General features: G+C 47.5%; 1 protein-coding gene across 2 annotated transcripts in view; it reads right to left on the bottom strand.

The window, feature by feature from the left end:
* Mfsd2a (major facilitator superfamily domain containing 2A) overlaps positions 1–3,286 on the bottom strand; it is a 15,245-nt gene extending 11,959 nt beyond the window's left edge. The window contains exons 1-2 of one of the 2 annotated variants that reach the window (XM_031378533.1): positions 3,034–3,286; positions 1,292–1,423 (exon numbers count right to left, since the gene is read on the bottom strand). In XM_031378533.1, coding sequence (XP_031234393.1) covers positions 1,292–1,423; positions 3,034–3,126 — 225 coding nt within the window. In that variant the 5' untranslated portion in view covers positions 3,127–3,286. The remainder of the gene's footprint in view (positions 1–1,291; positions 1,424–3,033) is intronic. The other variant, XM_031378534.1, reaches the window with a different exon arrangement.
* Between the last annotated feature and the right edge of the window lie 14,894 nt (positions 3,287–18,180).

An 18,180-nucleotide genomic window follows, 5' to 3' on the forward strand; every position in this document is an offset into this window, starting at 1 on the left:
TGTGTGTGTGTGTGTGTGTGTGTGTGTGTGTGTAGAGGGAGACTTATCTGTAGTCTTGTCTGGCCTAGAACTTGGCAAATAGACCCACCTGGTCTAACTTGCAAGTGCTGGGATTACAGATGTTCAGTTTTATGCCTGCTCTGTAGATGATTACAGATGTGTGGCTTTATGCCTGCTCTGTAGATGATTTGTAGATCATTTTTAGAGAGTGTCCCATCATTATTTACTCAAATTATCTCATACTTTCCAAACACTTTAAGGTCTAGCTTCAATATCATCCATAAAACCTTGATTTCTTTTTAACTTTGTTTTTGAGACAGAGTCTCAGGCCAGTTTTGAATCTCAATCTTGTCTTGGCCTCTTAAGTGCTGGGATAACTGGCATGTGCCCCGATGTCCAGTTGTCACAACCCTGCTCTGGAGAGCTAGCAGCATTTCCCACACTGTCCCCCCAACCCTGTACTCTCCCCACTTATTGTAATCCCATTTTATAGTCAACTGCAGGTTCCTCTTATTTATAACCCGCTTGGGACCCAGCCATGGGAACTGTTTGAAACCTAGCTACTGAATGAGGCTTCTGTCCTTTCTAGGGCTCAGTGTTCCACACCTGCAAATGGAAACTAATATGCCCCACTTGTCCAGAGATGCTACACAGAAAAGAATCAGTGAGGGCACCCCGGAGCCATGGTTACCCAGTCTCCCACTCTCTCATCCAGACAGGGCGAATTCTTTGGATGCCAGGCTGCCAGCCAAGGCTTCTCAAAGTACATACACAGTAGCCCTACTTCACTCAATCTACCCCTCTCCATCAGAGGCCCCCAAGTCCGGGGACACTAACATCTGCCTGCACCTTCAGGTTTCTCCTACCCATCAGCAAGCTGCTGCTCCTTAGGTGAGATACAGTTCTTCCATCAGCCTGGCAACGGCAACGCCCACTAAACCCTGAGCCAAGCCAGCTGACTGTCTTCCAGCCAGGGACATGGTGTGCCAGTCTCTTCTAAGAACAGCGTCACTAGCGGGTCCCATTCTCCCTCAGTCACTGCCCTATTCCGACAGGCCCTCGATTGCTCCTGCCAGGCAAGGAAGAGTTGCCAGCTGTGGTTCCTGGAGCAGGTAGACTCCCCTCCCGCACACTTCCTAAAGCCTTATTTCCCATCCACTGTGACCCTGAGTGGCAGCCAAGGAATGTGTTCTGGTCCTGTTTTACCACTGGGGAAAACTGAGTGACCCTACCAAGAGCTCATCAGTTCCCTCTGGCTACTGAAGGGGCCCGTGGAGCTCCTGTTACTCACCTTGGCCACATCCAATAGGTAGATCTGCAGGAAGAATCCCAGAGCGCAGCCAGTCAGCTGGTACGGGGCCCCTCCAACTGCATAGCAGAGCTTGTTGCAAATGGATAGTTGCTGCTTCTTTTTTGGTTCCTTCTGGGAGGAGAAGGAAAGAATGAAAAGAGGCCCAGGATTCTGGCCTCCAACCTGGAATCTGCCAGAGGCACGGACATTTATTTCTCCAGCCAACTCGGCCAAGAGGAACAGTTCTACCTTGCCCAGTTCCCACCTAGGGCATTGGCACTTCCCCTACCCCCCAGAGGAAGTTGCCCTTAAACCCAGACTTATCCCTCCACCCCCAGACTCTGAGGAAACCTATCACCTTCCGTCTTTAAAGATCACCCAGACCAGGTGTAGTGGCACCAGCACTTGGGAGGCTGAGCCAGGCAGATCTCTTAAGTTTGAGGCCAACCTGGTCTACAGAGCTAGTTCCAGGGCAGATCTCTTAAGTTTGAGGCTAACCTGATCTATAGAGCTAGTTCCAGGGCAGATCTCTTAATCAGCCAGGGATACAAAGAGAAACCTGTCTCAAATAAATAAATAAATAAATATCTTCTCCCAGGCCCTCAGCTCCTTTCCGAGTTACCCAGAAAGAGCACGCTGTAGCAGTGGACCTGTCACTACCTGGCACTAGCTGCCACAACCTGAAAATCCTCTTGCTGCCAAAAGTTGCCTGAGCCCAGCCCAGGCTCCCTCCCTGACGCCCCGCAGCAGCTAGGATCCACCTGCCTACTGGATGAGAGCATCAGGGTTTGGGGGATGGGGCGGGGTCTGGAGGAGGGGGAGAGAAGCAGCCCAGCCCGCTGCATCCACAGCTGTTCTTTCAATCTGTCCCAAAGTTCCCGGGCCCCTATAGGGAGTTTTCAGTTCCAGGCAAACCCTTGAGCAGTCCTACCATCCAGTCGCCTAACACGCACCCCTTCCAGCTCCTAGGGGACCTTGGAGAGGGGTAAAAAGGACTCCAGGTGCAGAGCTCAACCTTCTCCGGGTGGAGCACTAGGGGAGGCTGAGGTTGCCCAGGGAAAGTAGAGATTACTCATACATGGTAACAGCGTAATTGCTTACTCGCTTCTTCCAAGAACAGTTAATAAAATTAAAAGGAAAAGTTAAGCACCTCCCAATTATATATTGTCAGAGATCCCTTTCCTGGGGCCTCATGGTTTCATGGTGTGGTTAAGTAGATCCCAAGAGCTAGAACCGGTCGGAGAGAATGTCGAGACACGCGGAGCTCTGTGCTTGTGAACCCTCAGTCACACAAACGCTTTTGGTATGCGGCTCCTTTAAGAACAGAGCCCTTGTTCTTATGAATGAACTTGAGTGGCCCTCCTCAGAGTTAAAGCATAAGAGTTGGGGGGGGGGGGTGAGAGATGGAGAACCAAGGGGATTCTCAGACTTCTGGGGTCTCTTCAGATCTAGGGGGAGAAACTAGCGTGGCTCAGCACAGTAGAACCTAGAGCGCTGGGGAGAGCCCCACGCCGCTTAGAGTTGCCGGCGCCGCTCTTGGCGCAAACCCATTGTAGGGGTGTGCAGAGGGGCTTCAGAATTTCTCCATCACTCCCCGGTCCCGGAGCACTTCTTGAACTCTGATTTTTCCAAGCTTCACTGTACCCTGTTACCCCAAAGTGTCCCAAGGCCAGACCTAGCCTCCGACGCCCCTGCGCCCATATCCCGGCCGGCCCGCCACCCCTTGTTTCTCGGGACCTCACCTTCACCTGGGCCGGCCGTTCACTGGCTTGGAGGATGCTGGTGGGGAGCAGCCCCGCCGCGGAACCGCTCTCGGCGCCCTCTCCTTTGGCCATGACCCGCGGGCCACGCCGCGTGGAACCGGGACGCCGGGATGCTCTTGTGCTCTGCCGGCCGGCACTCGCCTGTGACTCCGATCCTAGGCGCAGCCGCAGCCACTACTACGTTCGCTAGCACTTAGCAAACCAGGAACGCCGGCGAAGAAAACTCCCTAGCACGCCCCCTCCGCGCCTCTTAAAGGTTCGGTCCTGCGCCTCCAGCCAATCCCTGCACGCGCCTGCCCATCTTGTCTGGAGGAGCCTCGCTGCTCAGCCACGTTCTCAAAGCCAGCAACTCGCACCGCTTGCTCCTAACCACCTAAGCAGGGCTGAGAAACCCACCTGGCTAGCCCGAGGAAACTGAAGCCCCAGACTGAAAGTGACCTGTCCGAGGTCCCCCAGAGTGAGTTTTCCCTGAGTACAGCCCTTGACTTCTGAACCCCCATCAGCCCCTTTTTTAAAATCCGGAGTCAGGTGGCTTCTCCCCTCCCCCAAACTTGAGGCCATAGGCTGTAACTTTCACTATCAATGTCCCTCGTGTCTCAAGATTGACAATTCCCTCTTCCTCCCTTTGATAGGGAGCCTTTTTCAATAGGACAGGAAAAATAACCAAGTCCAGTGCCTGCCTCTTCCATCAGGGGAACTCTCAAGTTATAAGAAGGAGCCATGGCCCCAGCAGCCTTTTATGGATAGCTTTCTAACAGGCTTACCATGATCTCACTGGGTGCTTATGAACTCCATCTGAGGGTGGTACTATTATTATCCCCAATTTACAGCCCAGAAAAGGGGGACACAAGAAGAGCAGCTGTTATGACATAGACAGGTCAGGAAGGTTTTGTGCAGTTCCTAAGTCTTTACTCATAACTCTCCGGCTCTGCCCCTCAGCATAGATTACAGAAGGCTGAACTGTGTCTGTGTGCTCCCAGACAGGAAGCCCTGGGAGATACAAGACTCCAGCAGACCTCTGTGTCAAAAAAAAAAAAAATCAAGAAAAGCTTTGAGAAAGAGAGAATACAGAGGAATGTGGTCCCTTGAAAGAAGGGAGGATCGTCATCTAACAGAGGCCAGGCATACATGCCTGCAGAGAATGGCCTCTGCTGCCTTTTCTCCCACCTCTGCTAAGGGCACTCCAGGCTTCCCAGATCCCCAGGAGCCTGGGTCAAGTCCAGCTCTCCCTCCTCAGGAAAGTTGCTGCTTAGAATCTCAGAGGCTGCTCACACAGGACCTGTGTTTCTCAATGTCAAGCTCCTTCCCCCTACCCCCCTCAATTCAGATTGCAGGGAAGAGCTATTGAGAGCTGACTCCCCCACAATGGCCACAGCACCCTTGTGTGCCCTGGCAGATCCCAACTGGACACATCACTGTCCAGAGAAAAACCAAGGGAAACAGGGAAGAGCAGCCTGTTGTCTCCACTGTGAGCTGTGTCACACTGCCCTATCTTTCTCTTCCCTGCTCTAGAAAGGAAGCTAAGGAGTCCTGTATGGTCTCTTCTGGCTCTAAATTCTTCACTCCTTTGAATCACAGCATTCCATAAGTGATCTGCATAACCAAGACAGATCACGCCCTCCTTGAAAATAAAAACTCTATCTCTTTTACTTCCATATACCACTAAATTACAGTGAGTGTGAGCTCAAGCACCAGAGGAGCTAGCCCATTCAGGAAAACCCCAGGCAGCTCCATGGGCCGGCTTTACAGTCGTTCGTGGACAATTTTGATAACCTCCTTGTGTACAAAATAGGGACCTACCTAATAGCGTTGTTTGGGGGATAAGACAAGAAGTTGTACAGGAAGCATTTCGCACAAGAGCTCAGGAGCTGAGGCTGGGCTAGTTCCCCTCCTGGCCTGATTCCAGTCTGTCAGTGTAGCAATGCAAGATTCCAGATATGGCCTGACCAAGCCAGCACAATAGACCTATTATTTCCCCCAGTCTGGACGCGACACATTGTTAATGCAGCCTAAGACTGCTGGGCTTCAGAGCCTTTCTCTCCCGTGATTAGTTCTCATCAGGTTGTGGTTAACTAAAACATTCAGATCCTTTGCACCAGAGCTTGGGATCAAGTCAGGTTTCTTCACCATCCTCTACTTGGGTGTAGTGTTGTCAAGCTCTCAGCAGAAAAATGTCGTCTGACTTACTTCCTCCTGTAGAAATCGTTTTGAATTCCGGCTCTATTGCCCATGATTTTCTTCCACTCTAAATTCCGGTCCAGCTTGCTCTCATACCTTCAATAGAGCTCTGTAGGCAGCACTAGAGACTGAGTCAACATGAGCGAATCAGAGCATCATAAATCCAATAGCTCCCATACCAAATACCCACTGTCTACTGGGCAAGCATGGTGCTGAGTGCTTTTGCTCTGTGTATACCATCTAATTTACTTATTCTAACACTGATGAGAGAGGGTGTTTTCATTACTCCGGTCTACAGATGTTTAAACCCAAGACTAAAAAAAGAGAGGTAAGGGTTTGAATTTATAAGCTTGATGACAGCCGGGCAGTGGTGGCACACGCCTTTAATCCTAGCATTTGGGAGGCAGAGGCAGGTGGATTTCTGAGTTCGAGGCCAGTCTGGTCTACAGAGGGAGTTCCAGGACAGCCAGGGCTACACAGAGAAACCCTGTCTCGAAAAACCAAAAAAAAAAAAAAAAAAAAAAGCTTGATGACAAATTGATTGCTATCCATTCAGGTTCCATTAGTCCCTTTAAACATTCTCCTTTCTACCTCCTCATAGCCATACCATCAGGCCCACAGCCCAGGTAATTATGTTGAAGCTCCGGATACCTAAACAGCTCTATTGGCCACAAGACCCTGGAGGAGAAACCTGGGCCTCTTCTTCATAGCCCCCATCTTCTCATGAGAGTAAGAACTTCTCATCCAGTTGTAGGTCTGTCCTAGCCACCAGTCCCCTTTCTGGGTCTAGCTTAGGATTTCAGCTAAGGTCAAATGAGCGTATGATATCTTTGTTGCACTGCATCTCCCTGCATTCAAGCAAGGATGCTGCTGGGTACTCCCCAGAGAACTTCTGGGTCCCCTAACCTTTCTGGAAGTAGAGAAGTAGAGTATACACAAAGGTCCCAGAGGGGATAGAAATACTGTTCGGTTGCTAGAGTGCTGGTCTAACATGCAAAGCCCCAGGTTTGATTACCAGGAACTGGCATGATGATGCATACCTGCTAACCCAGCACTTAGGAAACTGAGGCAGAAGGATTGTTCAAGACTAGCCACCTAGCAAGTTGTGGTGGCATATGCCTTTAGTCCCAGCACTTGGGAGGCAGAGGCAGGTAGATCTCTGTGAGTGGGAGGCCAGCCTGGTCTACAGAGCAGGTTCCAGGGCAGCCAGGATTATTACACTGAGAAATCTTATCTCAAACAGACAGGCAAGTAAAAGACTAGCTAGCAGGCCTGGAGAGATGGCTCAGCGGTTAAGAGCACTATCTGTTCTTCTCAGAGGTCCGGAGTTCAAATCCCAGCAACCACATGGTGACTCATCTGTAATGAGATCTGATGCCCTCTTCTGGTATGTCTGAAGACAACTACAGTGTACCCACATATATAAAATAAATAAATAGTTCTTAAAATTAAAAAAGACTAGCTAACTTAGGCTACATGGTAAAACCTTAACCCATGTAAAAGCTAGGCAAGGGCTCATGTCTGTAACATCTGCATTGTACTAGAGGATGGACAGGAAGAGGCAGGCAGATACCAGTGGCTTGCTGGCCAGCCAGTCTAGTTGAAATAGTAAACTCCAAGTTCAAAGAGAGAGTCTGTCTCAAAAATTAAGGTAGAAAACCACAGAGAGAAACAAGATGTTTCCGGCCTCTGTACATGTGTACATGGTGAATGTACATTCCCCTTCCACATGTGTGCACCATAATATGTTCTCTCTCTAGATTGATCTTTCTATCTATCTATCTATCTATCTATCTATCTATCTATCTATCTATCTATCTATTTATCCTTATCTTACTAAGCTGGCATAATTATATGAAGATTAAATGAAATGCTTAAAATAGTCACTTGACACACTGTAAGCCAGTGGTTCTCAACATGTGGGCTGTGATCCCAGGTCATATATCAGATTCCTGCATACTTAAATTACAATTCATAACAGTAGCAAAATTACAGTTATGAAGGAGCAACAAATTTTATGGTTGGGGGTCACCACACCACGAGCAACTGTGTTGAAGAGTTGTCAGCATTAAGAAGGTTGAGAACCACTGCTGTAAGAACTACATAAATTGCTTCACTATTGTTATTGTTGTTACTATTACTTCTAGACTGGGCAAAACCTTACCAGGCAAAGCTCTTCTTGCCAGAGGAGATAAGATTTTCCTGTAACTAACTGGCTGCCTCTAATCCCAGCACTCAGGAAGCAGAGGCAAGGAGATGTCTGCCAGTTTGAGGCCACCCTGGTCTACATAGAGAATTCCAGGACTGCCAGGCCTATAGAATAACTTTGTCTCAACAACAGAAATAAAAAATTTTTGTTGTTGTAAATCTGATAACTCACAATGATCCTTCTGGCCCAATGGGACACAGACTAGAATCTCCTGGGGCAGATTATCAGGAAGCAGTACTTGGGAATTGGTACCTGCATATTATTGTTGAGGGAAAGTGTTGCTGAATACTATTTCTGCCAGATGGAGTAGCTGCAATCTGTCTCTTGGTGATAAGATTGATCTATAGTCCTGACTTGTCAGACCTATGACCCAAACGTCTGTAAAAAAGGGTCAAGCCCACACTTGGCTCAACAAATCACTGGCAAATTTACATCCTGGGTAGTGAACAGCCAGGATCAAGAAACAGGACTGGGGAGGTCCTGAAGCAAGGGCTTCCTACAGTAGATGCTGGGATAGGGATGTCTCACCCTGTTTCTGTGTATTTCTTTTTTGTTTTGTTTTGTTTTGTTTTTTGTTTTGAGACAGGGTTTCTCTGTGTAGCCCTGGCTGTCCTGGAACTCACTCTGTAGACCAGGCTGGCCTCGAACTCAGAAATCCACCTGCCTCTGCCTCCCAAGTGCTGGGATTAAAGCTGTGCGCCACCACGGCCTGGCTCTCAGCCTGTTTCTGATCTTGTCCCTTTGTTTGCCCTATGAAGAAGAGGTGGGGCAGAGATTTAGAAGGTGGGACCTTTGAGGATCCCAAGAAAGGCTCCTTAGAGAGGAAATATCTGAGAGCCCTTGAAGTCACTTTAGGCTGCTAGTTCCTGGACTATTGGTTACGCAGTTATGGATCAGGAGAGGTCTCAAGACAGATGCATCTGATCTCTTGAGGCCATGGACCACTCCACAGGAAAGCCTCCTGAGATGACTGATGGGTGAGTCTAACCCCCAGTTCAGGAGTAACTGAGGAACATGGAGAATACACAGAGATTTCCCTGGTGCCCCTGCCTCCAACTCGGGTTCTTCTTAGTCTATACTCTCCCTAGTGCAAGGTCCTCAATCCTAGACAAAAGAGACAGCCCTGCTCCCACAGCTGAGGAGATGTAAAACCATGCTAAGACTATGACACTATGCAGGGGAAACTTCAGTGTTTGGGCCAAGCTACCAGGTGCCCTTAGGGCTCGTGAGATCAAGTGAAAGCTTCTTGAGCAAGAGCTCAGATATCGTCAGAAGAGATCATAAGATGAACACCTAAGCAATACCTTTCCCTTCCTGCCTAGCGAACCCTCCTCATGATCACACCATGGTTCTGCAAGGAGGCCCTGCCCTGCTCCAATGGCCTTGACCTATTCAGAGCTGGAAGCGCCTTGACTCTGAACAGGGATCACCTTGTCCCTGGAGTCCTGCCCCATCTCAACAGATAGCGTATTAGACAACCCAACGCCGTGGGATAGCTGTTTCCCATCTCCACTGTGGCATGACCTTATGATAATGTTACTCATATTGATTAAAGGCAAGAGATAACAGCATAGCTGGGATCTAGCTAGATTCATCAAGGCTCTTTTTCTGGTTACATATATGATTTGGAGCAGATTATATACTTCTCCTCTTGTTTATCTGATCTGTTCTTTTGCTTCCTGGGTTTTGTCCTGAGGATCTAATGAGACAATGGATAAGTTCAAAACAAGCTTTACAGGGCACAACTCATGATACTTTCTTTCCTTCGTCCTGCTCCTGATTGTTAGGATATATGACTTTGGTTAGTAAACACTGGGAGAGCTGGGTGGTGGTGGTGGTGGTGGCACATGTCTTTAAGGACAGCAATCAGGAGGCAGAGGCAGGTGAATTTCCATGAGTTCAAGGACAGTCTGGTCTCCAAAGTTTAGGACAGCCAGAGATACACAGCGAACCCCTGTCTCAAATAAATACACACATATGCATGCATACATACATACATACATACATACCACTGGGAGAATAAATTTCTTACCATGTTTGAAGTGTAAAACTTAATACATGGTGGCCTTGTACTGTGGGTGGAGAGAGCTGGGAGAGAAGGGAGCGAGAGTCCACAAAAGGATACTTAAAAGAGTCAAGGTGGCCTGTGAGTGCAGTCATAGAGCTTTCTTTGGATCAACACAGAGATGAACAAGGTCTGGATAATCCTGTCTTCTGAACAGATTGCATCTAGTTGTGAAGGGAAATACTGGAAGAATATGACCACACGATATAACTTATAGAACCCTGTCTGAGTGCCCAGAATTGAGAACATCAGATTCTCTGTTTGAGGGATTAAGGTCTTGAAAGGATTTGCAGAGGAGGTAATGATAGAGGTAGGCACTGTAGGATGAGAAAGGAAGGGTTTGTGAAGCAAAGCAAACACCTGGGACACAGAAGCATGATGAGATCATAGAGTGTGGAGTCAGTGAGCAACTTGTGCTGCCTGGGATCTTCCTGATATGAAAACTGGTGGTGTGAAGCTCCCACGGAAGGAGCTTCGCATCCTTGCCCCATAGGCAGAGGGAGTCCTGGGAAGCACTCTGAGGAGTGAGGTCATTAGTCCCTCTCATCTCATGAATATACAAAGGGAGGCTTCGGAGACTGGTGAGCCATAGTTCTGTGCTTGGTAAAGAGGACACTTGCTCATCATCCTCAGACTCTCATCCCATCTTCCCAGGTGACAGCAGCAGCATTTCAGTTCTCTCTAGTTCAACTGTTCTTTTTTCTTTTTGCCTTTTTGAGACAGGGTTTCTCTGTGTAGCTCTGGCTGTCCTGTCCTGGATCTCACTCTGCAGACCAGGCTGGCCTCAAACTCAGAAATCCGCCTGCCTCTGCCTCCCAAGTGCTGGGATTAAAGGCCTGCGCCACCACTGCTCACAATAATTCTTTTTTTTTTTTTAAATCACACTTTACATTTTTCTTTAAAATTATTTGTTTTATTTATATGAATACACAGTCACTCTCTTCAGACACACCAGAAGAGGGCATAAATCCCATTACAGATGGTTTTGAGCCATCATGTGGTTGGTGAGAATTGAACTCAGGATCTCTGGAAGAATAGCCAATGTTCTTAGCTGCTGAGCCATCTCTCCAGCCCCATCAATTCTTAATAATAGAGGATCTAAAAAAAAAAAAAATCTAAGCTGGTATAGACAGACTCATCTAAAGCAAATTCCAGGACAGCCAGGACCACAAAGAGAAACTCTTGTCTTGAAAGTGAAAAAAAAAAATCTGAGACAGGTATTGGGACACAAAGCTTTAATCCCAGAACTTGGGAAGCAGAGGCAGGAGAATCTCCATGATCCAGACTGGTTTATCAATTGAATTCCCAGCCAGTCAGGGCAACATAGTGAAACCCTGCCACAAAACAACAATAGAACAACCAAACCAAAACGTGTACTGAGGATAGAGCGCAGTCACTAAAGAGTTCACAGCACACACATAAGGATCTGATCCTGGGGCTGGAGAGATGGCTCAGTGGTTAGGAGCACTGACTGCTCTTCCAGAGGTCCTGAGTTCAAACCCCAGCAACCACATGGTGGCTCACAACCATCTGTAATGGAATCTGATGCCCTCTTCTGGAGTGTCTGAAGACAGCAACAATGTACTCACATATATAAAAATAAATAAATCTTAAAAAAAAATTATTAAAAAAAAAAAAGCAGAGCAGTGGCGGTACATGCCTTTAATTACAACATTTGGGAGTTCGAGACCAGCCTGGTCTACAAAGTGAGTTCCAGGGCAGCCAGGGCTATACAGAGAAACCCTGTCTCAAAAAAAACAAAAACAAAACAAACAAAAAAAGAATCTGCTCCCACGCAAAGTACTCATGGAAGAAGCTAGGCGTGCGCCTTTATTGCCAGTGCTGAGAAGCATGGAAAGGAGGCTAACCAGTCTAAGCCAGTTGGTAAGCTCCAAGTTCAGTGACAGACCCTGTCTCAAAACTGAAGTGGTAGATTAGTGACGTGGTCCATGAAGGAAAGGCACTTGTCAGCAAACCTGATGACCTGAGTCCAGTCCCCAGGATCCACATGGGAGGAGGAAAAAACTAACTCCTGCGGTTTGTACATTGACTTCCATACATTTGTGTGCACGCCAGCGTGCACACGTGCATGCGCACACACACATAAATAAATAAATAAATAAATAAATAAATAAATAAATAAATAAAGTAAGTAAGTAAGTAAGTAAGTAAGTAAAATGGAGAATGATTGAAAAAGATGCCTAGCATCGACCTCTGGTCTCCACATACAACTGCACACACACAAGCAAGGGTATATATTCACAAACATATCACACACACACACATGCGCACATGCATGTGCATTCCTGCACACACATACACTTTGGATTAGAAATGTAGTTGTTGATAGAGTGCTTGTCTTGTATGCACAAAATGCTGGGTTCAGTGCCCAGTGTAGCAGAATCAGGGCTTGGTAGTACATGCCAGTAAGCCCAACATTTGGGAGGTAGAGGCAGGAACAACAGAAGTTCAAAGTCATCCTCAGATATACATCAAGTTCTAGGCCAGTCTAGGCTACATGACACCTGATCCAAAAAAAAAGTAAGAATAAAATCTATTTTATTCCCATTTAAAGCAACTTTTTATAAACATTCAATGAATGTTGATGAGTAAGGAATAAGTGGGCCTTGGTGGCACACACCTGTATTTTCAGCACCAAAAAGAGGCAGGAGTATCAGGAGTTCAAAGCCATTTTGGCTACCCGTCAACTTCAAAACCAGACTGGGACATATGAGCCTGTCTGATAACTCCCAGACACTCCCCAAAAGAAAAACTGAAAGAGGGGTCTTCCATAGTAGTCTTGTCTCCTGTTTCCGGGTTTATGATCTCAGCAAGCACCCGCTAATTACCTATGAGTGGAGAGACCAGAGAAAAGGGATTTGCCCAAAGCCAAATGGCTAGCCAGCAGCAGCAGCAGCAGCAGCAGCAGCAACAGCAGGAGCAGGAGCAGCAGCAGCAGCAGCAGGAGCAGCAGCAGCAGCAGCAGCAGGAGCAGCAGGAGCAGCAGCAGCAGCAGCAGCAGCAACAGCAACAACAACAATTTCCTGTCCTGTGGGAGCAGCCCTTGCAGAGAAAGCTGCTTCTGCTTTGCCTGGTCTCTCAGTCTCCCAATTGATCATCCATACCAGGGTGAGGGGGACCATAGAATAGCACCTCATCTTCTGCATTCCTTCCCAGGTACTCCTGCCAGGAACTGGGCTGGGATCTGAAATCCCTTCTCCTTGACTTCTACCCTTGGACTCTCTTGGAGCCTGATATAAGGGAACTGATACTCTCTGAGCTGGGGGTAGAGTTCTAGGTTTGAATTCCCTTAAAGTCTACCTTTTTCTTTCTTTCTTTCTTCTTTTCTTCTTGGTTTGTTGAGATAAGTTTTCTCTGTGTAACAGCCCCGGCTGTCCTGGAACTTGCTTTGTAGACCAGCCTCAAACTCACAAAAATTGGTAGAAGTTACATCTTGTTCTTCATTCCAGCCCCATGCTCCCAAAAATAAGACTCAGACTTAAAACATATTTACAACCACCTTGGCTATATAGCTGGGGAGTGGAGTGCTAGCCTGGTTCTAGGCTTTGGGGTGTCTTCTGAGATAGACTTGACTGTTCCACTCTATTTTAGCTTTAGTCTGAATTCTAGTCCCAGAGCCTTAGGCCTTCTGAGCACTAGGCTTTGGGTCTGTGAGCTGGGTTAAGGTCCTGGGGTTTGACATTAGTTCTGGGCCTTGGTCGTTAGCTCTGGCTGGCCTTTGGGCCTGTTCCAGCTCATTCCTGAGTTCTGCCAGCTGGATTCTGGGCTTGAGACTTTGGACTGGGGTTGGGATCTGGATTCTGGGCACTGGGTTATATATGGGCACTGGGGTGGTTTTGAGATCTGAGCTCTGGGTCTCAGCTCTAAATGGGCTTAGGTGCTAAAGTAAAGCCTATGTTGGTTACAATGGGGAGTCCCTGAAGAGAACAAGGCCCCTCAGCCCACTCCTCGAGCTCGGTTTTTCTCCTGCAAAGGCACTAGTAGGCTCTCCGAGTTACCAGAAGAAGGTGAAGGGTGGGGCAAGTAGCTTGTGGAGTGTTCTCAGGTGGCCAGAGGCCATCCTGCTTGTTAGCAGGACCCTTGCTTGCACTAAGCAGAAAATAGTGAGGAAGTGCTGACCCACAGCCTGACTTCCTGAGGGTCAGCATTGGAGAGACAAAGTATGCAGAGCTTTCATCTGAATCTGGGGGTAACCCCTCCCCGAGAGCAGGAAGTGGAAAGACAGGTAGGCCCTGTCCTACCTCTAGCCAAAAGCTGGGGGGGTAAAGCTTTCAGTTTTCAAAAGAGGCCATTCCCAAGGGATATTCATACCTGGATCGCTTCTTCCGTGTAACAGACTTTCTCCCCGCTCTTTCATGTGTGTGTGTGTGTGTGTGTGTGTGTGTGTGTGTGTGTGTGTGTGTGTGTGAGTGTGTGTATGTTTATGCATTCACATGTGAAGGTGTGCTTATGCACACACTTGAAGATCAGAGGACAACCTTAGGTGTCCATCCTCCCCTTTCGCCTCATTTGAAACAGGCTCTCTCAGTCCCTCATAGTTCTGTGAGGCTAGTTGTATGAGAGCTTCAGGGCAGTCTCTACCTGCCCTGTCACCATCCAAGCCCTGGGATGAGAGCCGCATGGCACAGTGCCAGTACCTGGCTTTTTATATGTTCTGGGTTTCTAATTCAAGTCCCACGTCTACAGAACAAACGCTTTCCTACCTCTAGCCCCACTCCCTGTTTGCTCCCTCAGCTGTCCCTTATCCCCTTTCAGGTGCTTCAGCATCTCCTGCCCAGTAAGCTTCCCCATGCTGGTCCTGTGGACTCTCTTCCAGAGAAGTTAGCAGGAAGTGGAAAGGCCGACCTCTTTGCTTACTGTACATGCTCACTTATCCCCTCCAGCACCAGGAACTTGGGGCAGCAAACTTCACGGAAGCAACGGGAACGCTGCAGGGAAAGGCAGCTATTAATAAAAAAAAATCCCAAACTGTGCGCATCAGCTGGCCATAGTGGTGCTCACCTTTAATCCCAGCACTTGAGAGGCAGAGGCAGGCAGATCTCTGTGAGTTTGAGGTTAGCCGGGTCTACATCGTGAGTTCCAGGACAGCCAGAGCTTTGTAGAGAAACCATGTCTTGAAACAAACAAACAAACAAACAAACAAACATGTCATTCCTCCCTAAGGGACTATGGCAGCATTACCTGTGAATTTTTTTCACAGCTGTCTTTTTTTGGGGTACATTCAGTTCCTAACTTGATCCCCCTGTTCCAGATCATCCTTATTCTTGCAGTTCTCCACCGGCAAAATCTCCAGTAGGCTCTATCTAGGGACCCACACTCTCCAAGACACACGGGGTAAGCTCAGCAGGACAAGGAACAGCAGAAAATGTCCCAAATTCTGTGATTCAGCCCAGAAGAAGCAGTGTAGGAAACAGGTCCCAGCCGACAGCTTGGAGAAGGTGTGGCAGCTTTGAACTTCAAAGTTCTGTCTAGGGGCTGGAGAGATGGCTCAGTGGTTAAGAGCACCGACTGCTCTTCCAAAGGTCCTGGGTTCAATTCCCAGCAAGCACATGGTGGCTCACAACCATCTGTAATGGGATCTGATGCCCTCTTCTGGTGTGTCTGAAGAGAGCAATGGCATACTCATATACAATAAATAAATAAATAAATAAATAAATAAATAAATGATAAGGTTTTGTCTTTTTAAAGTCTTTGTGCCAATGGGAAATGACAAGCTGTGCCTATTCCTCATTGTTCAGATTTGGCCTTTTAGAACAAATGGAGATGGCAGTGAGGTAGCTAAACGTGGATCGAACACACACACACACACACACACACACACAGGCACACATACATACGTGCACATACACACACACACATACATACACACTTCAAAAGTGGTTATTCTGCACAGTAGTGTAGTCTCAATCCATACGTAAGAAGAGATACTTTCCAAAAAGCCTTTTGGCCTGGTACCTTCTCCTTACGGTGATGTTAAGGCTCTGATTATTTTCCCAGCAATGTCAGAGTTTCTGCATGCATCCTTCTGTTTGAGTTTGTGCCACTGCCCACCATGCAATAGCAAAAGACCTGGCAAAGGCCATGAAGCGTGATGGTTTTTTTCAGATGAACAGTGTTCCCGTGAGAGCTTTAAAGGATTATGTCTTTAACACAGACCAGGTGAAAATCATGGGTCAGGACTGGAATTCTTCCCACCCCGGAGCACAGTCATCCAGAAATGTGAGCCTTTGGTTTTCCAAGCACATCTTTCTTCCTTTGCCTCTGTTCCAGTCCCCACTGGGTTCCACAGTCCTGGCAGCCTGTTGATGTGTTCCTTTAAAGGGCTCAAGGCTGTGAACCTCTGCTCTGGTTTTGTTTTTCTTCTTTCTCCCTTTCTTCCTTTCAGTATTGGAGATTGAACCTAGGACTACACACATGCTAGGGCAGAAACTCTTCCCCTGAGTTATATCCCAGAGCCCCTTTATTTTTTTTAATATTATTTGTTTAATGTATATGAGTACACTGTAGCTGTCTTCAGACGCACCAGAAGAGAACACCAGATCACATTACAAATGGTTGTGAGCCACCATGTGGTTGGTGAGAATTGAACTCAGCGGTTGCTGAACCATCTTCCCAGTGCACCCCTTTTCTTTAAATTACATTCATTTACCTATTGCCTGGAAGGTGCACGTGTCGCCACATGCAATTAGAGGTCAAAGGACAACTTGTGGGAGTTGGCCGTCTTCTCTTACGTGGGTTTCCAGAATTGAACTCAAGTTGACTAGCTTGGGAGCAAGTGCCTTTACCCACTGAACCATCTCACCCATCTTGACCTCTTTTGAGGTGTGTGTGTGTATGTGTGCGCGCACGCACATTTGGAAAGACACATATGTGTCTTCCATCTTGTGTGCAGAGTGTCTTTTGCTGTCCACAGCTGCATAACCAGGTGTTGTCTCCTGTGTTTCAGAGGATTCTCTACCTCTGCCATCTTGTGTGGGAGCAGTTGGGCCATGGACTTGGACTACTGTGCCAACCTTTACATTGGCTGCTGGTCAGTTCAATTAAGGTCCTCACTCTGGTGCAGCAAGAGCTTTATCCACGGAGCCATCTCCACACCCACACCCCCTGGTTTTTTTTTTTTCTTCACTTGTTATTTTGATCGTAGTAAGTTCACCAGGCTACCTTTGGACTTGCTCCTGTAGCCCCGGCAGGCCTTGGAACTTGCAGCCCTCCTGCTTCAACCTTTGTGGTTGCTGGGATTACAGCCTCTGATTTTACACTTAGTTCTTGACATGGTCACTAGCACTGGGGCTCCACTGCACACCAGCTAGTCCAGGATGCTTTCACGTCAGAAGACATTTGTTGAGCCATGACTGTGTTTTAGCCAGAGTCCTTAAGTTCAGAGTCTGAGGGAGGGTAAACTTGTAAATAAATCACTATAGAAAGAGTAATAAAAATTATGACAGAGGGAAACAGGAGTGATATGGGCAATGTTATTTTGCACAGCCCTGGGGGAGGGTTCCATATGATTGCCACCCCCCAACATCTGTGCAGTGAGATAGCCCTCAGCATGTGGAAACCCCAAGCCTCCATCTGACTCAGCTAGGGGAGTCTAACCAATTGCCTCGAGGAGACCAAGCATTAGTTGAGGCTCCCATGGCAAGTTCTCCAGGTAGCTGAGGAGGGAAGGGCTGTCAGAACAGAGCAAACTACATATGCAGTGCGACAGAAGAGGACTGAAGGATGGTTATAATGCTAAGAGATGTGGGAAATACATTTTGGCTGATGCACATGCCAGATGAGGATGCCCAGAGCGTTCTTGCTAAATGAGTTAGTGAATGCAAGAACTATGGTAATAGAAGTCATAATCACCAATATTTGTTAACCACTCTCTGTATGCCCAGCACTGAGTGAAGGTTTACATTTTAATTCATAGCATAGCCATGAGGTAGATTCTTTTTTATCTTATCTCTACAGATAGGGAAACTCAGACTGAGAGAGGTTAAGCAACTTGTTTAAGGTCACAGAGCTACAGGACTTACACTGTCAAGATGCAAACCCAGGCCTCCTTACTCCAGAGCCCTAAGCCTTTAGCCTGGACCTCCTTTAACGCAAATGACCTTGACTTTGGACTGTGGTAGGCTCTCTGTAGACCAGAGGTATACCAGTTATCTCATTAGGTCTCCTTGAGGTTTCCCAGCAGCAATGTCACTCCATCCCCCAGGAGTATTAGTATTGACCAGGCTCAACTCCGCTGAGAGCTTCAGTAGAGAGAGAAGGCAGAGCAGAATTGTGGGAGCCTGAGCATCTGGGAATTGCCCCTGGGATTCTTAGGGCTCTCCAGGAGGAACCCGAGAGAAGCCAGAGTCCTGCAGAGGAAACAAACAAAACAAAGCAAAACAAAACAAAACCCGCAACTATTTGGCAAGCTCATTTTGAATCCTAGGCCTGGTGAGACCTCATTACACTTGACAAAACAGTCTAGTTCTCAGCTCACTCATGTGGTTCCTTCCCACACCCACACCACCTGCTTCCCAAGCCTTTCAGGACTTGACAGAACTCTAGCCCTCAGTCTTGCACATTTTTTCTTTTCTCTTTTTTTCTTTTCTTTCTTTCTTTTTTTCAGGGGTGGGGTGGGGTGGGGTGGGCATGTTAAGACAAAGTCTCACTGTGT

This window comes from Mastomys coucha, unplaced genomic scaffold, assembly GCF_008632895.1.
Source record: "Mastomys coucha isolate ucsf_1 unplaced genomic scaffold, UCSF_Mcou_1 pScaffold18, whole genome shotgun sequence".
Lineage (NCBI taxonomy): Eukaryota > Metazoa > Chordata > Mammalia > Rodentia > Muridae > Mastomys > Mastomys coucha.